This window comes from Apium graveolens, chromosome 7 (genome assembly GCF_009905375.1).
Source record: "Apium graveolens cultivar Ventura chromosome 7, ASM990537v1, whole genome shotgun sequence".
Taxonomy (NCBI): domain Eukaryota; kingdom Viridiplantae; phylum Streptophyta; class Magnoliopsida; order Apiales; family Apiaceae; genus Apium; species Apium graveolens.
This window is the reverse complement of record NC_133653.1, coordinates 60,466,684-60,487,352: the sequence shown is the minus strand read 5'-3', so window position 1 is coordinate 60,487,352 and position 20,669 is coordinate 60,466,684. Positions and strand designations below refer to the sequence as shown.

The 20,669-nt window shown below is 30.8% G+C and overlaps 1 protein-coding gene across 1 annotated transcript; it reads left to right on the top strand.

The window, feature by feature from the left end:
• The first annotated feature begins 11,690 nt into the window (after positions 1-11,690).
• Positions 11,691-20,281, top strand: LOC141673689 (uncharacterized). The gene is made up of 2 exons (XM_074480434.1): positions 11,691-12,340; positions 19,795-20,281. The coding sequence occupies exons 1-2, from the start codon at positions 11,691-11,693 to the stop codon at positions 20,279-20,281; spliced, it is 1,137 nt and encodes a 378-aa protein (XP_074336535.1).
• Positions 20,282-20,669: the final 388 nt, after the last annotated feature.

The window sequence follows — 20,669 nt, the reverse complement described above, 5'->3', positions numbered from 1 at the left end:
TTCTAGATTTTTTTTGTGCATGATGTAATTAAAGCGTTTTTTGTTGTTTTCTAATTGATAAATATTATGGAATATATCAGATATATCAAATATAATCAATTAATTATCAATGCGTTAATTTGTATGTAATACGTTATCAACCAACACAACATTGCTAATATGCTAATAGAGCTCACTAAACAATTTTTACATTTTCTTTTTTTTATGCCATGTAATTTTTATTTTCTGAATGAATGCAAGTCGGTGTATGCTTAAAAGTAAAATGTTAAAAATTGTTTTCTATAATACGGTCAATGTGTGCAGGAGAAGTAACTAAAAACTAATGCATACTGTGAATTGTGAACTGCATAATTCACCAAAAAATTTTAGTTTTGGTTAAATAAACTATCAGTTATTAAAGTTACTTCCAACTTCCAAGTACCATACTCAATTTTAAAAATGTATAACAAAAGTCTCAAAACTTACGATCGTAATATTGAACAAAGTCGTAAAAACTTATAATCGTAGTATTGAATAATTTAAAAAGTACACAAACATAAATATAAGTCGTTTTTAAAAAAAAAATGTTAGATTATAAAATATCGCCATTTATGTTGATATTATATTACTATCAATATCATAACATATCAACTAAACTTGATTCAATGTACTTAATTTTTTAAACTTTTGAGCAAAGTCATAGTTTTATGAGATGTCGGGTAACTGTCAATGTCATAGTTTATCAATTAAATTTGATATAATCCGCCTAATTTTTATCTCAGTGAACAGAATTTCAAATCCAATCTATCATTCTTAATTTCTTAACATAATTTTTTTGTTACTCTTCAATTGATCAATGAATCCAAATAAGTAATTAACATTAAATATTTTATAATTAGTAACGATAATATGTCATATGTGCGGGTGTATGTACGAAAAATAATATTTTTTTAATTATTTAGTCGATAAAATGTTCATGTGTCTTGTATCGATAATTTTAATCTACATAGTACTTAACAAATACATCGTATAAATATTGAACAAACACGTTTTATAAATTTTTGTTTTGGTATAAGTGTATACATGATCATTAAATATTAATTATCATTTTTTGTTTGTGTAATTAATATATATCGTATCAATGTAGAATAAACTCAAATTATGATTTTAATTTAATTTTTTTAGTATAAATGCATAATTGACAATAAGACTTTAATAATCATATCTTGTGAGTATTTTCGTAAATATAAAGATATTGATGACATAAAAAGTATCTTATATCTATATAAAGGAAAATCTTAGACGACTGACGTGACAGTCCTAGCATTCTTCCCGGTAATATTTCTATTTTTTGAGCTCCTTTGTTATATTTTATTATCCCGGAGTCCCTCACGCCTCTCTAAAAAAGAACTGATATAATCTTAGTCTTAAATTCTGTTATAGTCTTTACACCTTCCGAAACTCATATCTGCCTCTTCACATACATAAAAATACATAATGTTTTGTTATGTGTTAATTCATTTATCTTTTTCATAAAATATCCACTTTTATATGTTAAATTTTTATTAATTTTATTATTTTAATAGTAAACTTACATTATTTAGAAATATATATGTAAGTCCAATTCTCACTAAAAACTATTTTTATTAATATAATAATACACGAGGACAAATTTGTCATTAAACATTAATAAAATTTCTCACCAATTTTCATAAACAAAATGTCTAAAATAAATGACAATACGAGAATGGTGATATATTCAAGTATGTTATATTTTTTTATTTTATACCAGTTTATATTAAAGATATCTGAAAATTTAAGTTAGTAATAATTGATATGAGGTTAACAACTTTTTTTTGTCGTATCTATAGGAAGTTCACAATGTGACTATATAATTGTCAACTTACCAGTTAAAATTTGATACCAAATAGTAAATTTTGAGAAAGGGACGCGCATGAATATGTGATTATATTATTATCAACTTGCTGGTAAATATTTGATACTATATAGTGTTCTTCGTATTATATGGAGAGAAATTTCGCGTAAGACAAAGTGAGATTACAGTATTATCTATTTGTAAGCAAGTATTTGATATTTTATAATATTTCATGACAAATTATTTAAATTAAATTTCTTAAATTAATTATATATATAAATAATCTCATAATTATGTTTAAAGTGAAAAATAAAATATCTTAATATTTACGACACTCACGTATTATATGTATGATTAACAATACATGTGATTTTATTGTGTAGTGATATAAACATGTACATGTGAATGAGTAAACTCGAGTTCTATTTCCACTAACAAATTTTGTTTTGATAAATATTAAGCATATGGACAAGTTAGTCATTACAAATTATAAATAAAACATTTCAAAAACTTTATATCCATGTTCATGTGTTATATAGAGATAAATTCAATTTTGTAAACTTAACTAACGAATAATCTAATAAATATGTTTGAAGTGAAAAATAAAGTGTCTTATTATTTAGTATACTCACATATTATGTGTTTACACATATGATAATATGGTGTAGTGGTATGAATATCAATATTTGAAGTATAGGCTCAAGTTCGATTCCATTCAACAACAATCTTTTTAAATAAATATCAAATATATGGGCAAATTAGATATTTTAATTCATGAACAAAATGTCTCACTAATTTTATACCCATGTTGGTGTATTATATACATAAAGATGTAATTATAAAAAATATTAAAAAAGTACGTAATAGTTTAAAATGGTAATGGGCCAGTATGAGTAATTATTTTTGAGATGCTCAAAAATTTAAATCCCAAAATCTGATCTAATTCGGAAAAAATGTCAAAAAATATCAAAAATTATTAAATATATAATAAATAAATAAAAATCTGGATAAAGCCCGACTCGGTCTGGCCAACGAGCCTCATGTGTTAGAGAAGCCCGGTCCGGCTTGGCTAAATTTTTCAAAAAGCTCGGCCCGAACTATTTCTAAAAAATTCAGCATTTTAAGGCCGAGATGAAACGCGATCAGATTGGCTTTTTGTGCATCTCTAAATTATGGTACTACTATTTTATTTTGTTAATAAAATTGTTCGTGTTATTTTGAAAAAGAGAGGAGTTTTTTTTTAAAAATTATAATTAGTAATGTGGTTCAACTGAAAAGAAGTAATTAATTATTTTTTACTCGCTCCATCCCACTCATTTATTTACAATTTTTCTCATACTTGGAACGCATTTTAAGATTAATATAAAGTATAATTTCATAATTTTTATTTTTATATAAAAGTTTAAACATCATATTTTTATTTAGAAGAAAGAAAAATAAAATAATTTTAAGGAACTATACTTAATCAGAGTCTTAAATTATGTGCCGAGTCCCCGTCCCCCATTGTAAAAAATCCGGAGCGGCGGAGGGAGTAGTAATTTAATATTATTATTTGTTATTTTATAAATGGGATTTACCGTGATATTTTTGGAATGAAAGTGTTTTAGTCGGGAAAAATAAAAAAAAGGTAACGTAATTTAATTGAAAAAATAAATTAGTTAACTAAGGGTAATTAAGTAAAATTTTTAATATTTTGTGTATTATTATATAGTAACAGCTTATATCGTACAAAACACGGATTTTTTTTACTATTACATAATTTCTTAATTTAATTTAAACTGAAAATTAACTAGAATTATCCGTGTTATTTTGGAAAAATAGCAAAATTTATATTTAAAAAGAAAAGGTAACGTGTGTTAGTTAAAATTTTTAATTGGTTAGTCATTAGTTATTAGTAATTATAATATTTTATTATTATATTAAATAAAATTATCCCTGATATTTTTGATATGGTTGAAAAGAATTAAAATGATAACGTGTTTTAGTTGAAAATAACTAGTTTATATATTAACTAGTTTAAATAAAATAAATAAAATCATTTTTAAAATAATATAATGATTTTCTGGTTTCCCGTTTCGTGTTGATTGTTTTGAACTTTTATGTATATATAGTATTCTAGAAAACCTCCCTATAGTTAAACATATTTTTTTCCTAATAAACCTTTCTCATTGTTCACAATTTAAAAGAAACTACCTATATAACCTGTGCAATGCACGACATTCTCTACATTGTTTGAATTGATGTTGTTTTAGCTTTCGTTGTTATTAATATATTCATGTTGTCTCTGGGTTGACGGACGGATAATTTATTTGTTTGTGTATATGAGCAGGGGTGTGGTGCCATTGGTATATAACATATTCTGCGCAAATTGATAAAACCCAATGGTCGGTTTTTCTAGCTCCAAGGAAAAATACCTTATCTCCTATCAAAAAGCTCTTTTGGGGCTTCTTCTCTTACATAAAGTTCTTTTTTTGAAAATTTAAAAATAGGAGAAGATTTTTTACTAATAAATCTATAGTAAAAATTATTCCATATTTGACATTAATTTGAAACTACATATGTAGTGATATTCCTTATCACTGTTGAGGCGGTCTATAGAGGTTAATATAAAAATATTTGTGGTTGTTTAAACTACTGTGGAAGATAATAGTTTGGTCGCTTATAATTTTATTTTATACATTATTATTTGAATTAAAGTTTTCTTAATTAAATTTTTATTTTTGACGTAATAACTCGTTCCCCTCCCTCGTTCAATATTAACAAATACACATTTTGGGACATGCTAGGCGTCTTCTGGTTGCATTCGATACAGAAACCTTACCCAGATTTTTCGTTTTAGTCAATATCATTCTTTAATGCGGTGATGTGTAAAGACTCAACCAAACATCAAAGTAAACAAACGTGATCATATATGTTTGATAAATAATATAAGCTTTAGCTTATATATATATATATATTATACATTTCAAAGAAGTAAGCAACATTATTTGAGGAAGAAAATGGTACATTAATTGGTTTATATAAGTATTGATTTGTTCATAATTATTTTATGTGTCCGTGTTGAAAATGTGATAGATGAGTCATATAAAACTTTTTTTCTAAGCAAGTCACACAATACTTAATTTTAATACAAGTTGGTATTGTATTTATATCCATAAAAACTCCTTATTTTATTATTTTTTTTGTCAATTTAAATTTGGTTGTACCATATAAATATTATAATTAAAATATGACAAAGGCATATGTAACTTATTTTATAAGAGGCATGAATGGTTACAATACTCATGTATGCTTATTTCATATATTTTTTAGGTGATGTCTTTTTAATATTTACTAGCTTACATCATGTGCGATGCACGGGTCTTAATTAATATTTATATATTTTTATTTCTATTTTATATAATTTTATTAAAATTCTTTTAAAAAAATTAAATACTAAATAATAATTATATTATTATACTTTTGTTGTGTATAATTCCAAGTTAAGTTTAAATAGTATATCATTGATGGGATCTTATTCATAAATAATAATGTAAATATTTGTTGTTGGTGAGATTCGAACATCAAAACTTATATGCATATTTATAAATAATAATATAAATATTTGTTGTTAACGGGATCGAACCTGAGAACTTATATGTATCTTTATAATAATAATATAAATGTTTGTTGTTGACGGGATTCGAACTTGAGAACCTGTGGAGTGTATTTTTTAGTATTTAAATCTGACGGCTCTTATTATTTGATGAAGAAGATCCGACGGTCGTGATGAAAATGGATAACCAAAATAAAGGGTTAACCAAACTACAAATTATACCCCATTCCGGTTATTATAGTATAGTATAGATATCATAAATTTTTTAAAGGGGGTCTAAATATTAATACCAATATGATATATGGTATATGTTAGAAAATTGTGTGATGAAATATTATTGATAAGTTGTGAAGAAAAATATTAAGGTTGATGACAAATAACAATATTTTTGTAATAACTAATCTATATATAATAATTCAAATATACTGCCACTTATTTATGATAAGAGAAAATAACCGATATATCCAATTTTAGATATACCTTGACCTAGTAAATGTGTTATCAGTTTGTTGGTCCTAAATACCCACCTAATGCGTTAACCACAATAGCGTATTTATTTTACATCAATATACATAGTTAAATGTACTCATCTCTCCCCTCAACCTCATCCTTTTTCTATTTTTTGTCATAACCGTCTCCAAAGACCTCTCTCTGGGTGGTTCCTTATCTCTTATCTATATTGCCCATATTTACACTTATACTTAGTAACTCTCCGTTATAAATCATTGAATAAAATGAGTCAATTCAGATCTCAATTAGCACCATTCATTCTCCATAGTCTTAAGTTGGTGTTATTTTTTTTTACCTTTTCTTGTACTAATATCTATGTTAGATATTTTGATGACTCAAACAGTAAATAAACACAAATTTATTGAAATAGATGTGAGGTTTGCTGCCATATCTTATATATGATTACCCCTTCTTGGAGTAAATACTATGCATTTCAAGTATACGCCGTTAGACTTTAATGTATCGAAATTATACCGAACATCAATTCTTTTTTCTGCATTAGTTTCTTTTGTATGCTTTTACATGCACTTTTGGAGATAATCATTTTTTGTAATGACGCAAGATGCTAGATAAAAATTATTTTATGGATTGGTCGCTAATTGGTGTGATATATTTAGTTGATACCACATTAAGTTTATCTTTTTTGCTCGGCAGTTTGATCACTTCCATCCCAGATTCAGCAATTTGAATTGCCTTTTCTTTTCCTATTTTATTTATATAGTATCATCACCCATAAAATAACATTATGTGATCAAGTTTTAAACTTATAATTATTGTATATATTATTATTATTAGACCTACTATTCAAAAATAAATAATTCGAATTAAGTGTGTTTTTGAGATTTCAATAAGATTTAAAATTATAAATAAAATATATATTTTTACTTACTATTTATAATTCACATGTTTACATTATTACATTGATAGTTAAAAATTATGAATTCTCATTTTCAAAATTTAAAGTTTGGTTAAAGCCAGGTACAATTTTATTTTATACCAAATCAATTAATCATTAACAAAAACTTTATTATACATGTATGTACGTATGCATGTATGTATTTATGTATGTATATATGAGTATATATGTATTAATGTATGTATTCATAATCACTATAAAATTTCTTGAGCAAAAAACATAATCACTACAAAATAATAAGTTATAAATAAATATGCATATTAAATATGCCACAACTAATATATTCTAATAAATGAATTATGAGATAAAATTAATATTACATAGATATTAATATAATGTTATTATACATGCACGTATGTATATCTATGTTTGAATACATGAGTATATATATATATATATATATATATATATATATATATATATATATATATGAATATATGCATGCATGCATATATTTATAATCACTACAAAATAATAAGTTATAGATAAATATGCATATTAAATATGTAACAATTAATAGATTCTAATAAATGAATGATGAGATAAAATTAATATTACGTAGAAATTAAAATTAATGTAAGGGCTTATCATCTAAACGATTTAGACTAAATTTTTGTTCAAAAAATATATATATGTATATATAATCAAATACATAATAATGAGTTAGATATATAAAGATGCATTAATGAATTATATATATGTATTTCTGATGAAAGTATTCACGATTAAATTTTGTTATACAATAGTAAGTTAAATATAAATATAAGTATTAAATACGTAATAATTTATTAGTATTAATGGTTAAAATGAATATTTAAGTTGAATATAAATGTAAGTATTAAATACTTAATAATGAATTAGTATTAATGGTTGAAATAAATATTTTATGGATATTAATTAGAATATTTATGATAAAATTTACTCAATGAATCTCTATGTTGTTGTATTATATATAATAATATTAATATATGTTCATGTATTACATAGATAATAGATTTTAGGACTTATAATTTGTGAGAATATTAAAATGGTTACTTTAACATGCAGAAAAAGTTTGGGAATATATAGATATAATAATTAATTTGCCTTGAATGAAAATTTTAGCAGAATATAAGTCGAAATTGAGTACCCGTAAGCCCTTGAGTTTCTTTTTTCTATAATAAGGTTTCGGGGTGGCTTTGAAGCTATAGAAACAAAAAGGCTACTCACTTTGCGCTTTGTAATAGGAGTTTGTGCGTGGCCCCCAAGCTATATAAGAAATCAAATAGCTTAGACATCAAACCCCCTATATGGTAGCGATCAAACTAAAGCTTTTGATTTCAGTGGGGATAACTATGATCATGGTAGCTACGGTGAAGTAAGCACATGTATCAACGTTTAAGCCCATAGTAAACACAAATAAAATATTTAGTCATCAGTTAAAATACGGTAAGATAAGAGGAATCGCTTCAACTAGTCCCGCAAGTCAGGAAGACTAGTAAGACCCGATCCGATAGTTTATGGTATCGATAGTTATATAGTTAATTACAATATTCTAAAAAAGATATTAATAGATATCAGTAGTTGTCCAGTCGTACCAAAACAATAATATTCCTGAGAGAAATGTACCTAAGATCAAATATTTAAAACCGGTTCCCGTGAAAAATTCAGACCTTCTTTTTGATATTGCGATCACATAAAAACATAAACTTTGAGGCTCAATAGCTAAATATATTTGACCTAAAGTTTCAGGATATGTCCGACCAAAGATTTTACCTACCAAATAGTGAAATCCTACAAATAAAGTAAAAATGACTCCTATATCGCATCTGTGGCCCGGCGCCCAGCTAAGTTGGAGAGACCTAGCCTGATTTATGAAGTAAAGACTAATTGTGTTCGGATGACTTCATTCAAGAACGCCGCTGTCCTTGGAATAAAAAAACAAATTCATAATATCTCAAAACGAAGAGTTCATTGAGAAACTCTTTTTTATTCCTTTTTCTCGAACTTCATGGCTGGGGGCTGTGCCGCCCTCCCTTTAAATCGACACACAATTGAGGAGGACGATCACAAACGCTACAAGTATGGGAGCGATCCTGGTCAGGGAAGGCGCAGTCAGTCTGACATACATGTTTATGGATTGAATATGATTCAAGCTGGTGAAATGGTTGAATTGCCAGCAACGTCAAAGGAATAGCCTTGAATATTGAGAATGAAAATGTCGGATTGTTGTTTTTGAAAGTGATACTGTTATTAAAGAAGGAGATCTTTTATTTGGTCATTATGGCAAAGCGAATCTATTGAGAGATTTATTGAGCCGGTAAGCGGGATTGACTTGTCGAAAGTGATACGATATCACAAAAAATGGCTGATAAGAGTAGAGTATTTTGAAGTCCGCCCCCGTCCCTTCCACCAAAAAGGAGTTGCTGGAAAGTTACTTCTACTTTCCATCTTTCTCTTACAATTCCGCCGGAAGATGCAATTGCTAGTCATAAGCTTCATTGAAGGAAAATCCCGCATTTGGGGGAACCCTCCTTTGAAGTTTTGAAGTGACTAACACTGACTACTCTTTGCTATCTTTTACATTACGCCATCAAGGAAGCAAACTACAGTAAGATAGAAATCTGGTCGAAGACCCTTTTCTTGTAGGAGATGTATGGATGACTGGAAATCGTAAGATAAAGAAGACCTTTGCCACCTAAGAGCCTGCGATTAAATTCTTTTATTTAAAGTAGGATTCCCGATTCAACTCCGAAAAAGACGCGACTTCCCATCCTGGATTTTATCCGCTTATTGAGCACAACAAAATAGAGAGAAATGCATTTATTTCATTGAAAATGTCTTGAGGTTTATTAAAATGGTGATAAGATTTTGATAGTAATTTTAGTACTTGCAACTTGTGAAAATATTAAAATATTAACTTTAACTTGAAAAAATTTTTAGGAAGTAATAATATGGTAATTAATTTGACTTGAATAGAAATTTTAGAATAATAAAATGGTAATAACACTCTAAGAGAAATTTTAGGACTTGCAATCTGTGAGAATATTAAAATAATAACTTTAACTTTAAGAAAAAATTTAAGAAATTTTTTGATACGGTAATTAATTTGACTTGAATATAAATATAGCATAATATTAAAATGGTAATAATAATTTAATTAAAATTGTAGGACTTGCAATTTGTGATAATATTAAAATGGTAACTTTGACTTGGATAAAATTTTTGGCAGAATATTAAAATGGAAATAAGATTTTTAGAGAATTTTTAGCACTTGAATTTTCATAGAATATTAAAATGATAAATTTAACTTGAAGAAAAAGTTTAGGATAATATTGATATGGTAAATAATTTAACTTGAATAGATCTTCTAGCAGAATATTAACATAGTAATAAGACTTTAAGATAAATTTTAGAAGTTGCAATTTGTGAGAATATTAAAATGTTATTTTTAACTTGATGAAAATGTTTATGAAAATATTAATATGGTAATTAATTTGAATTGAATAGACATGTTAGCAAAATATTAAAATGATAATAATACTTTAAGAAAAATTGCAGGCCTTGCAATTTGTGAAAAATATTAAATTGGTAACTTTAACTTGGAAAAAAACATTTAGAAAAATATATAAAAATTTCACTTTTGTTATATATTTGAATGACTTTTAACCTTACAACTTACCCCATTAATTCTCACACCCTTTGGCTTTTCATTTTACACCCTTTGGCTTTTCATGCTACTTGTAACCTACAAACTCTAGCCCTATATAAACCATTGTAAGATATGTGATTTTGATATATGAAATGAAAATCTTCTCTATTCTCTTAGTCATTTTGTTCTTGTAATGCTCTCTATATAATATATTCTATATTAGTTTGTAATACGTTATCAGCACGATAGTAAAAAAAAAGAGGAGGTGGATTTCTAGTTTGCGGCAATTCTCGGAACAACACTAGTAGGCCTTCTATTCAAGCTTAATCATCTGAAGACAAAAACTGTACGGTAAAAACTCTTCCCACTTATTCTTTCTGCCTATGAAAATTGTGTGTATAGATAAAGCATTTTGCATCTAGTCTGTCCAAGTACAAGTGTTGGCCTTGGCTGCGGAAAGTTTTAAGTCTTGGCCAACCTGATCTATTGTTTTTATTTATATACCCTACACAAGCGCACCACTCCACAATCACATGTACACATATTTATATATTTCCATGTGGCTGTAAGTTCCAGTCTATATTTAAGCTAATCTTATTAAAAATCATACATGTGCAACGGAATTAAGTGAATATAGTATTAGTTAAGTGAAGATTGAGAACCCATTTTTGTACCTCATGACTTTGCATGGCCTTGTTTCCGTGTTTATTTTATCATTTTTGATTTAATATTACATAATGTGTATACATGTTTAAGATCTCTTGAGAATTCTTACGGACAATGCATTAAAGTGCATGTGTGTGTTTTGAACTTCTACTGTCTTATCTGCTGTCACATGGACTTTGGTTGGTCTTTGCTTAGCTCCGTAAAAGAAATAAGTTCACTGTATTGATATTACTAGATGAATATGTACTTATAGGTTTCAGAAAGATGGCTTAAAAAAAAAAAAAAAACTAGTGCCTTGGTAAATTATTGCATGCAATTCTTACAAATCTGTTACCCCTTTATATTTGGAATTTTATGTCATCTTTGTTCTGTTTATTTTTATCTTATTCCTGCTTTCATGCCCTTTTGAATTATCATTAAATAAAAATTCATGGATGTGTATATTTGTTATAAGATCATCTTTATGTGAATATTTTCTCACTTATAATTCATTTATATTTTTGTTTCTTTAGTCATAATGTCGAATCTTACGAAACTTGAGTTCAACGCACTTGATGTCACCGGCAAAAATTATTTGACATGGATTCTTGATGCGGAAATCCATCTAAGTGCTATGGGCCTCGGTGACACAATCAAAGAGGGCAATAAGGCCTCTGAACAAGATAAGGCAAAGGCCATGATATTTCTTCGCCATCACCTTGATGAAGGATTGAAAACTGAATATCTGACTATTAAAGATCCATCAACTCTTTGGAAGGATCTCAAAGAAAGATATGACCACCAGAAAACGGTGATACTCCCTAAAGCTCGCTATGATTGGCTACACTTGCGATTGCAAGATTATAAAAGTGTGAGCGAGTATAACTCTGCAATGTTCAAAATTACATCTCAATTGAAATTATGTGGCGAGAATATCACCGATAAAGATATGTTGGAAAAAACATATTCGACTTTCCATGCCAATAATATGCTCTTGCAGCAACAATATCGTGAACGTGGGTTCACGAAATATTCTGAGCTGATTTCTGTTTTGCTCCTTGCTGAACAAAATAATGAACTTTTGTTGAAAAATCATCAAGCACGTCCAACTGGCTCAACACCATTCCCTGAAGTGAATGCGGTGACTAATAATGAATATAGAGATAATAAATTGTTGGGTCCCAATGTGTTTGTAGAAGGGGGGTTGAATACAAACATTACCAAATAATCGAATAAAATGCGGAATAAAAAATGTGAAACAAAATTCAAGTTAAATAAAAATATTATTAAACTTGAAAGGTGTTACAACAACTGTATCGATTACAAGGTATTAATCTCAAATCAATTATCACAAATCTAGAATAAATTCGACATGAACTTTTTCTATTTTTGCAATAATTAGAATCAAATGCTAAACGCGATTTGAGATTAAGTTCTAGGGATTTTAATCCGCTAGATTGATATACAAGAACAAGATAAAGATTTCTAGTGGATTAGATTTAACATTACAATCTAGAAATTATGATCTTGAATAAAGCAGATGAAGGATGTTATATTTCAAGGCGGCTGCTGTCTCTTGTTCTTGAATAAAAATGATTGAGAGTTTTAAAGAAAAGTCTTCTGCTTCTATTTATCAACAGCTGAGTTAATTGAATTGGAATGACAATCCTTTAAGCTTGTATGACTTTCGGTAGGACAATTGAATGAACTAGCAAGACAATCTGAATGAACTAGCAAGACAATCAGAATGAACTAGCAAGACAATCACCCTCCTAGAGTAACTTTCGGTGAGACAATCTAAAATGGCCTAGCATGACAATCGGTATGACAATCCTGATTGTCATGCTAGTTCATTTTCAATTGTCTTGCTGATTTAAAGCTTAAATTTAATCCAATTAAACTTCTGAAAATTCCTAAAATTCCTAGAATTAAATCAGAATTAATTAATCAATTAATTCAATTAATAAATAAATTATTCTTCGCAGATATAATTTATTTTCTTAATTAAATTAGATGACTCAATTAATTAATAGAGAATTAATTCTAGTCTTGAGCAGCAACCATTCTTCTGCAAATCTTCTGAAAATCACTGAAAATTATGAATCAATTCCACCACTTCAACGTTGACACTCGATGTACTGTCTGGTTCATGAGTGACTAACTTCCGTGACGTTTCTTCATGTTTTGACTTTGACACTCTGATTTTCTTCAGATTAAATCCTTGTAATTAATTGATACTCTGACGAGATCTCTGTCACTTGATTAAATCCACGATCTTGATTTATTATCACTGAGGCATGATCAACTTCTTGAACTTCTTCCAGTGAATTAACTCCTCAAGTCTGTAGATGAACATTGTCTCTGAATCCTTTGACAGATATTACTTTGCGAGATCTCTTTGACGGTCGATCCACTATTTACTTATTACATTCTTATTTGAGTTGAGTTGAATCCTCGAATATACAAATAGGTCTATGACATATGACTTACAATCTCCCCCTATTTGTTTGTTAGACAATAACACACAAATACCTAGAGGATAACTCAACTAACAAATAAGAAAAAGATATAAACATACATGCAAAGTAAATAGCAGAAAAGTTCTGGATGAGATTTAACATTTTCCAGATTCCAAGTAGATGTTCCTCTAGACTGAACATATCTTCAAGTAGTTCCATCTTCATTTGTACAACCACATTTCCTGTTGAGAAGCCCATATCTCTTGCTTCTCCCCCTATGAGAATCAACTGATTAAAGAAGATCACCTTCGTTTTACCACCTCTCCCGTACAATAGGATCCGCAGATAAAAATCAATGGTACTCCCCTAACAGCTTCTTCCCTTATCAGAAAATCACCTTGTGTTTACCACCTCTCCCGTACAATAGGATCCGTAGTTACAAACAACAATGGTGTGGTGTAGTGTACATGTAGGATCTTTTTCTTCCTCCTTGCTATTTCTCCCCCTTAGTTGAGGAATCCTCCAAACTATTACTTAAGCTTTTATCTCCCCCTTAAAAAAAGGAATGTATGCCGTCGTCTGAAGGAGTTCTCATATTTCACTTGGTTGAAAAAGAAATAACAAGTAGTTTCTTTTTCTTCCTCACTGTGAGTGTGTGATCCTGTTTAGTGTACCTCACATGTGTTTCACTCTTCTCTCCACTCGTGTTTACACTCATTCTCACAAGTGTATCACTCTTCTCTCATAGCTCCATAATCCAGCTGTACCTGCAAGGAAAATCACCTTAGCCATCCTTTAAGGAGGTCACAGGTGGTGCAATGGGAGTTCACAAATCCCCATCCTTGTTAAACTCGTCAGATAAATCTGAGTCATAATCTACAAGTTGCTAGTTTCCCTTTTAGGGTTCCAGATTTGAATTCTGGGAAGGTAAACAATGATCCAACGATTTTAGCATAAAGATCAAAGTTCCCTTCTAATGTCTGTGAAGACACTTCCTTGTGACTCATCAGGTAATATCTGAATCACTGTCAACAAGTTGCCGATCTGCACCTATGTCAGATCCACTATCCGCAGATGCATCCAGGGGATTTAAGCCTGGGGAGGTAGACACTGACCACTGACATATGGCTTTTGGATCAGTATCCTCTCCTAACACCTGTAAAGGCAATTGGTCCACTAACGAACCTTGAACAATCGAATCTGACCTTAAAATGGTCGAAACTCTTGTTTCCGTCAACTCATCCTTTGTGTGTGTAACCTCTCCTTGTGCATCAAGAATTGATTATGTTTGAAGTGGTGACACTACATCGGATACCTTGGCCGACAGGCAAAATTCAATAGACTCACCCTGTTGAGAGAATGAATCTAGTAACTGTTTTTGTGCCTTTTCAGCCATTACATCTTTTTGAGAAGATGTATGGGGGCTAGCAGTTGTCTCGGTTTAAATACTACTCATCTATGTAGGAGACAGAGCTACTGGGTTGACTACAGAACCTTCCTTATGTGGTGCACTAGGCACTATCTCCCTCACGCTCATTCATACTACTTTTAGTGGTAAGAGAGTGTTGGTTGGTTCTGTTTTTGTGTTTGTCTTTACAGTCTGGGATAGACGTTGTGGGTTTTCAACCTCATGACTGTCAATGAAAGAAAGTCATTGGAGACTGAACCTGTAACACAGAATATATGGTAATAGAGAGAAAATGATTTACAATAGTGATTTCAAAAGATTTTACATGACATAAGAAATCACTAATGTAGAAAGAAGTTTGATTTTGTTTTTCAATATGAATGAGTTTTTGATAAAACATTGATCACTTAGGGTAAAGTCTAAGTAATTCTCATTCATGTCAAAAGCTTACAAATATCTGCAACATAATGTTAACAACATATCATTGACCGATACTTGTCAAGTACTTTAGATACTAATTGTTATGTTGCATAATCAATATACCACTGCACATATAAAACAATATGATTGTGCTTAGTGATAAGATAGTTATTAATATGACGACTCTACTTATTCATATAAAATTATAACTTCTGTTAGAGTGCCATACCATGTCCTTGACGATTGCTTGAGCAGTATACTAGTTCATACCAACCTGAAGTGAGATTGTGAAGAAGAAATTGCATAGTCCAAAAGATCTGCAGCTGCAAAGTCCATGAACTGTGGTGCCCTGACTTCCTCTTTTAACTCACCAATCAGGAGTACACTTGTACACATCTTACTAGAGTACAATTCCAAGTGTAATGTGCAGCAGGTGTCTGATATGTCGTAATATTCTCAAGTCTCGTCACTGGTGCTATATGTTAGATACTGCTTCCTGATAATAACCTAGCACAATATACAAAATTTCACTGATAACATTCCCAGCTTGCAAACAGCCATATCCCTCAGATAAACCTTTGCTGTTATCTCCAAAGGTAATCAGGGGGCCAGCTTTCTCAATCCACATTTGATAGCAGGGCTCTATCTCCGGTCATATGTCTTGATGATCCACTGTCAAGAATCCACACTACCGGTTACACCTGTTTAATGCCCTGCACTTCAAATGGATTAGACCTTCTTCGGAACCCAAACTTGGTTGGGCCCGGCATACTTGTAGAACTGTCCTTTGTCAGACAAAACAACATTTTTAATTTTAATGGTCTCAACATTCTCAATGACTGAACATTTGACCTTGTAAACAGCCTTAACAAATTTCTGTTTAAGCTTAGGCACAAATGTCTCCTTTCTAGCCTTAGAAGGACTAGCAGTCTTAGACCTATCATGCTTCTTGTTATTCACATGCTGACGAGGAGTAGTCTTATCATTAGACACATGCTTACCATTAAAATAAGCATACATCATATTAAAAGCACAAGACATACAATTAGCAACACCACATGCTTTATGAGAGTGATTAACAGCAGGCAATTTATGCATGGTAGACATGGCATTATTGTTATCCAACTCATGTGTGTCTGAGTTAGTCTCAGTTGCTTTCACAACTTTGACTGGAACTTTCGACTCACTTGACTTGGAAACAATCTTCTCATAAGCATGATCCTCAGCACGTATTTCTTCTTGAATAACAGAAGAGGTCGCATCAAATGGTTCAGCAATTGATGCTTTATAGAGGGGTTCATCAACACCCTTAAGCACATGTGGTACTTCCCTCCCTTTAGCACATACATGAGGAGGGGAGTTTATGCCTAATTCTCCAATAGCAGCATTGTAATCATATCCTATTCCAGATGTTTGATTAACAGCTTGCTTACTGTAGAACTCTTTAGCCTTCGAACAAGAATTGAAGTAGGCTCTAACCTTAGTCTCAAGACCGGTGATCTTGTCTTTGAGAATAGTTTCGAGTTTTCTATAACAGTCAACTCTATTCTCTAGAAAAGATACCTGTTCTTTTAATTTGTCTTGATTAATGTGCACAAGTCTTAATTCATTGACCTCTTTCTCAAGGTCTGTGATCTGTAAACTTAACAGTTCATTATCACGACGTGCACAATCTAAGTTACCTCTTAGATGATAAACCATTTCAGCATCAGAAAGTTTTACCTCTATTCTTGACGATGAAGCTTTTCCATCAATAGCCATAAGAGCAAGATTTCCTTCATCTTCATCTTCACTGTCAGTATCATCCCAGCTTCTTCCCTTTGCCAGATAAGCCCTTTCAGAGTTCTTTCTTACTTGCTTTGGCTTCCTACATTCTGTGGCAAAGTGTCCCAACTCATTGCAGTTATAGCATCTAATGGTGCTTCGATCAACCATCCCTGTTTTGTACCCACCACTGCTGGTGTTAGAGGATGAAGATCCACCTTTCTGGAATTTGTTGTAGTTGGACTTGTACTTAAGCTTGGGATTCCTCCTGAATCTGACATGGGAGAATCTCTTGACAATTTGGGCCATTGATTCATCTTCCAATTGCTCCAGCTCTTCCAAGGAATAAAAATCATCACTTGATTGATTTGTAGTAGGAGGATCATATTCTGCTACTAACTCATTTTCCTCACCCTTGGAAAACTGTACCATTCTTTCTAACTGTTGAGATTGTTGTTGTTGTTGACCTTCAGCTACAAGTGCAGTAGATGTGCTGACCATTCTATCCTTCCCGTAGACTTCCTTCTGTTGAATCTGCTCCAACTCATAGGTTTTTAACACTCCATAGAGCCTGTCCAAAGAAATCTCACTCAGATCTCTAGCTTCTCTAATGGCAGTGATTCTATGTTCAAGATGAGCTGGCAGTGTTAAAAGGAACTTTTTGTTGACCTCCCTGATTGAATAAAACTTTCCATTGATGTTCAGGTTGTTGATCAACGCATTGTACCTCTCAAACACTTCAGTAATTCCTTCTCCTGGATTTGATTTGAAATGTTCATATTCAGAGGTTAGGATTTCCAACTTGTTCTCCCTAACTTCCTCTGTGCCTTCATTAATCACCTCAATAGTTTCCCACATGTGTTTGGAATTTTTACAGTTCATCACATGTCTGTTCATCAAGGGATCAAGGGAATCAATTAATATTAATTGAAGGCTGGCATCCAAGGAGGTTTCTTCCTTCTCAGCAGGAGTAAAATCTTCGGGCTCTTTTGGATAGGTTCTAGCTTCAGTAGTCACCACACCATCTATTATTACCTCCGGTTCAATAATCATCGGAGTTTTTATACCCTTCTTTAACAAGTTTGAATATTTGGGATTAGCAACTTGTAAAAATAATAGCATCTTCTTCTTCCACATGATATAATTCTCTTTATCAAATTGTGGAATCTTAACGGTTCCAACTTTATGTGAAGTCATTATGAATTTTTGAATAAATAAAAATTCAAGGAGTTGAAAAATCACAAAAGTCTAGGATCTTGATTTGTTCGTTAATCAGAAGGCTCTGATACCAATTGTTGGGTCCCAATGTGTTTGTAGAAGGGGGGTTGAATACAAACGTTACCAAATAATCGAATAAAATGCGGAATAAAAAATGTGAAACAAAATTCAAGTTAAATAAAAATATTATTAAACTTGAAAGGTGTTACAACAACTGTATCGATTACAAGGTATTAATCTCAAATCAATTATCACAAATCTAGAATAAATTCGACATGAACTTTTTCTATTTTTGCAATAATTAGAATCAAATGCTAAACGCGATTTGAGATTAAGTTCTAGGGATTTTAATCCGCTAGATTGATATACAAGAACAAGATAAAGATTTCTAGTGGATTAGATTTAACATTACAATCTAGAAATTATGATCTTGAATAAAGCAGATGAAGGATGTTATATTTCAAGGCGGCTGCTGTCTCTTGTTCTTGAATAAAAATGATTGAGAGTTTTAAAGAAAAGTCTTCTGCTTCTATTTATCAACAGCTGAGTTAATTGAATTGGAATGACAATCCTTTAAGCTTGTATGACTTTCGGTAGGACAATTGAATGAACTAGCAAGACAATCTGAATGAACTAGCAAGACAATCAGAATGAACTAGCAAGACAATCACCCTCCTAGAGTAACTTTCGGTGAGACAATCTAAAATGGCCTAGCATGACAATCGGTATGACAATCCTGATTGTCATGCTAGTTCATTTTCAATTGTCTTGCTGATTTAAAGCTTAAATTTAATCCAATTAAACTTCTGAAAATTCCTAAAATTCCTAGAATTAAATCAGAATTAATTAATCAATTAATTCAATTAATAAATAAATTATTCTTCGCAGATATAATTTATTTTCTTAATTAAATTAGATGACTCAATTAATTAATAGAGAATTAATTCTAGTCTTGAGCAGCAACCATTCTTCTGCAAATCTTCTGAAAATCACTGAAAATTATGAATCAATTCCACCACTTCAACGTTGACACTCGATGTACTGTCTGGTTCATGAGTGACTAACTTCCGTGACGTTTCTTCATGTTTTGACTTTGACACTCTGATTTTCTTCAGATTAAATCCTTGTAATTAATTGATACTCTGACGAGATCTCTGTCACTTGATTAAATCCACGATCTTGATTTATTATCACTGAGGCATGATCAACTTCTTGAACTTCTTCCAGTGAATTAACTCCTCAAGTCTGTAGATGAACATTGTCTCTGAATCCTTTGACAGATATTACTTTGCGAGATCTCTTTGACGGTCGATCCACTATTTACTTATTACATTCTTATTTGAGTTGAGTTGAATCCTCGAATATACAAATAGGTCTATGACATATGACTTACATAAATCATTTGGACGTGGACGTGGGCATGGATATAGACGTGGGCGTGGACGTGCCCGTGGTCATGGTTTTGGGCGTGGTAGAGGCCGTAATCAACAAAATCCCCCCAACCTTAAAAGGAAGCCTTACTATCAGAAACGGGCAACAAATGAGGGGCAACCCGAGGGAAGTACGATGGTTAAAAGGGGTGAAAGTACTTGTAGTCGTTGTGGTATGAAAGGTCATTGGAGAAGTACATGTCGTACTTCCAAGCACTTTGCTGACCTATATCAAGCATCTTTAAAGAATGTTGAAACTAATTTCACCGAACAAAATGATCCCTTGGGGCTCTCCCATCTTGAAGCACACCTTGGAAGTGATACTCAAGTTGATCCTCCGGCCTTTACTCACATGGAAGTCGGTGATTTCTTTGAAGATGTTGATGTGAATATGCCTAAATTTGGTGGTGATGAGCCTAAGAATAATTAAGAAAGCCCTTACATTGCTTGTTGAACGTTTTCCTTATTTACTTTGGATTGTTAGTACTTAATTTTTAAACTATGATAATCATCCTTATCAATTGCTTATGTAATTTTCCTTAATGAAGTACTTGAGATGTTTTACCTCTACTTCTAATTTTATTTTATTTTTCGTGAAGAAATATGGCCAGCAACCTCTCATCATGTGCTATAAAAGATGAGGAATCTTTTTGTTTGGCAGATAGTGCAACCACACATACAATTTTAAAAGATCAAAAATATTTTTCGCATCTAACATTAGCCAAAGCTAATGTAAATACAATATCGGGTGCATCAAATATAATTGAAGGCTCCGGAAGAGCAAGTATAGTGTTACCTAATGGTACATGTTTGTTGAT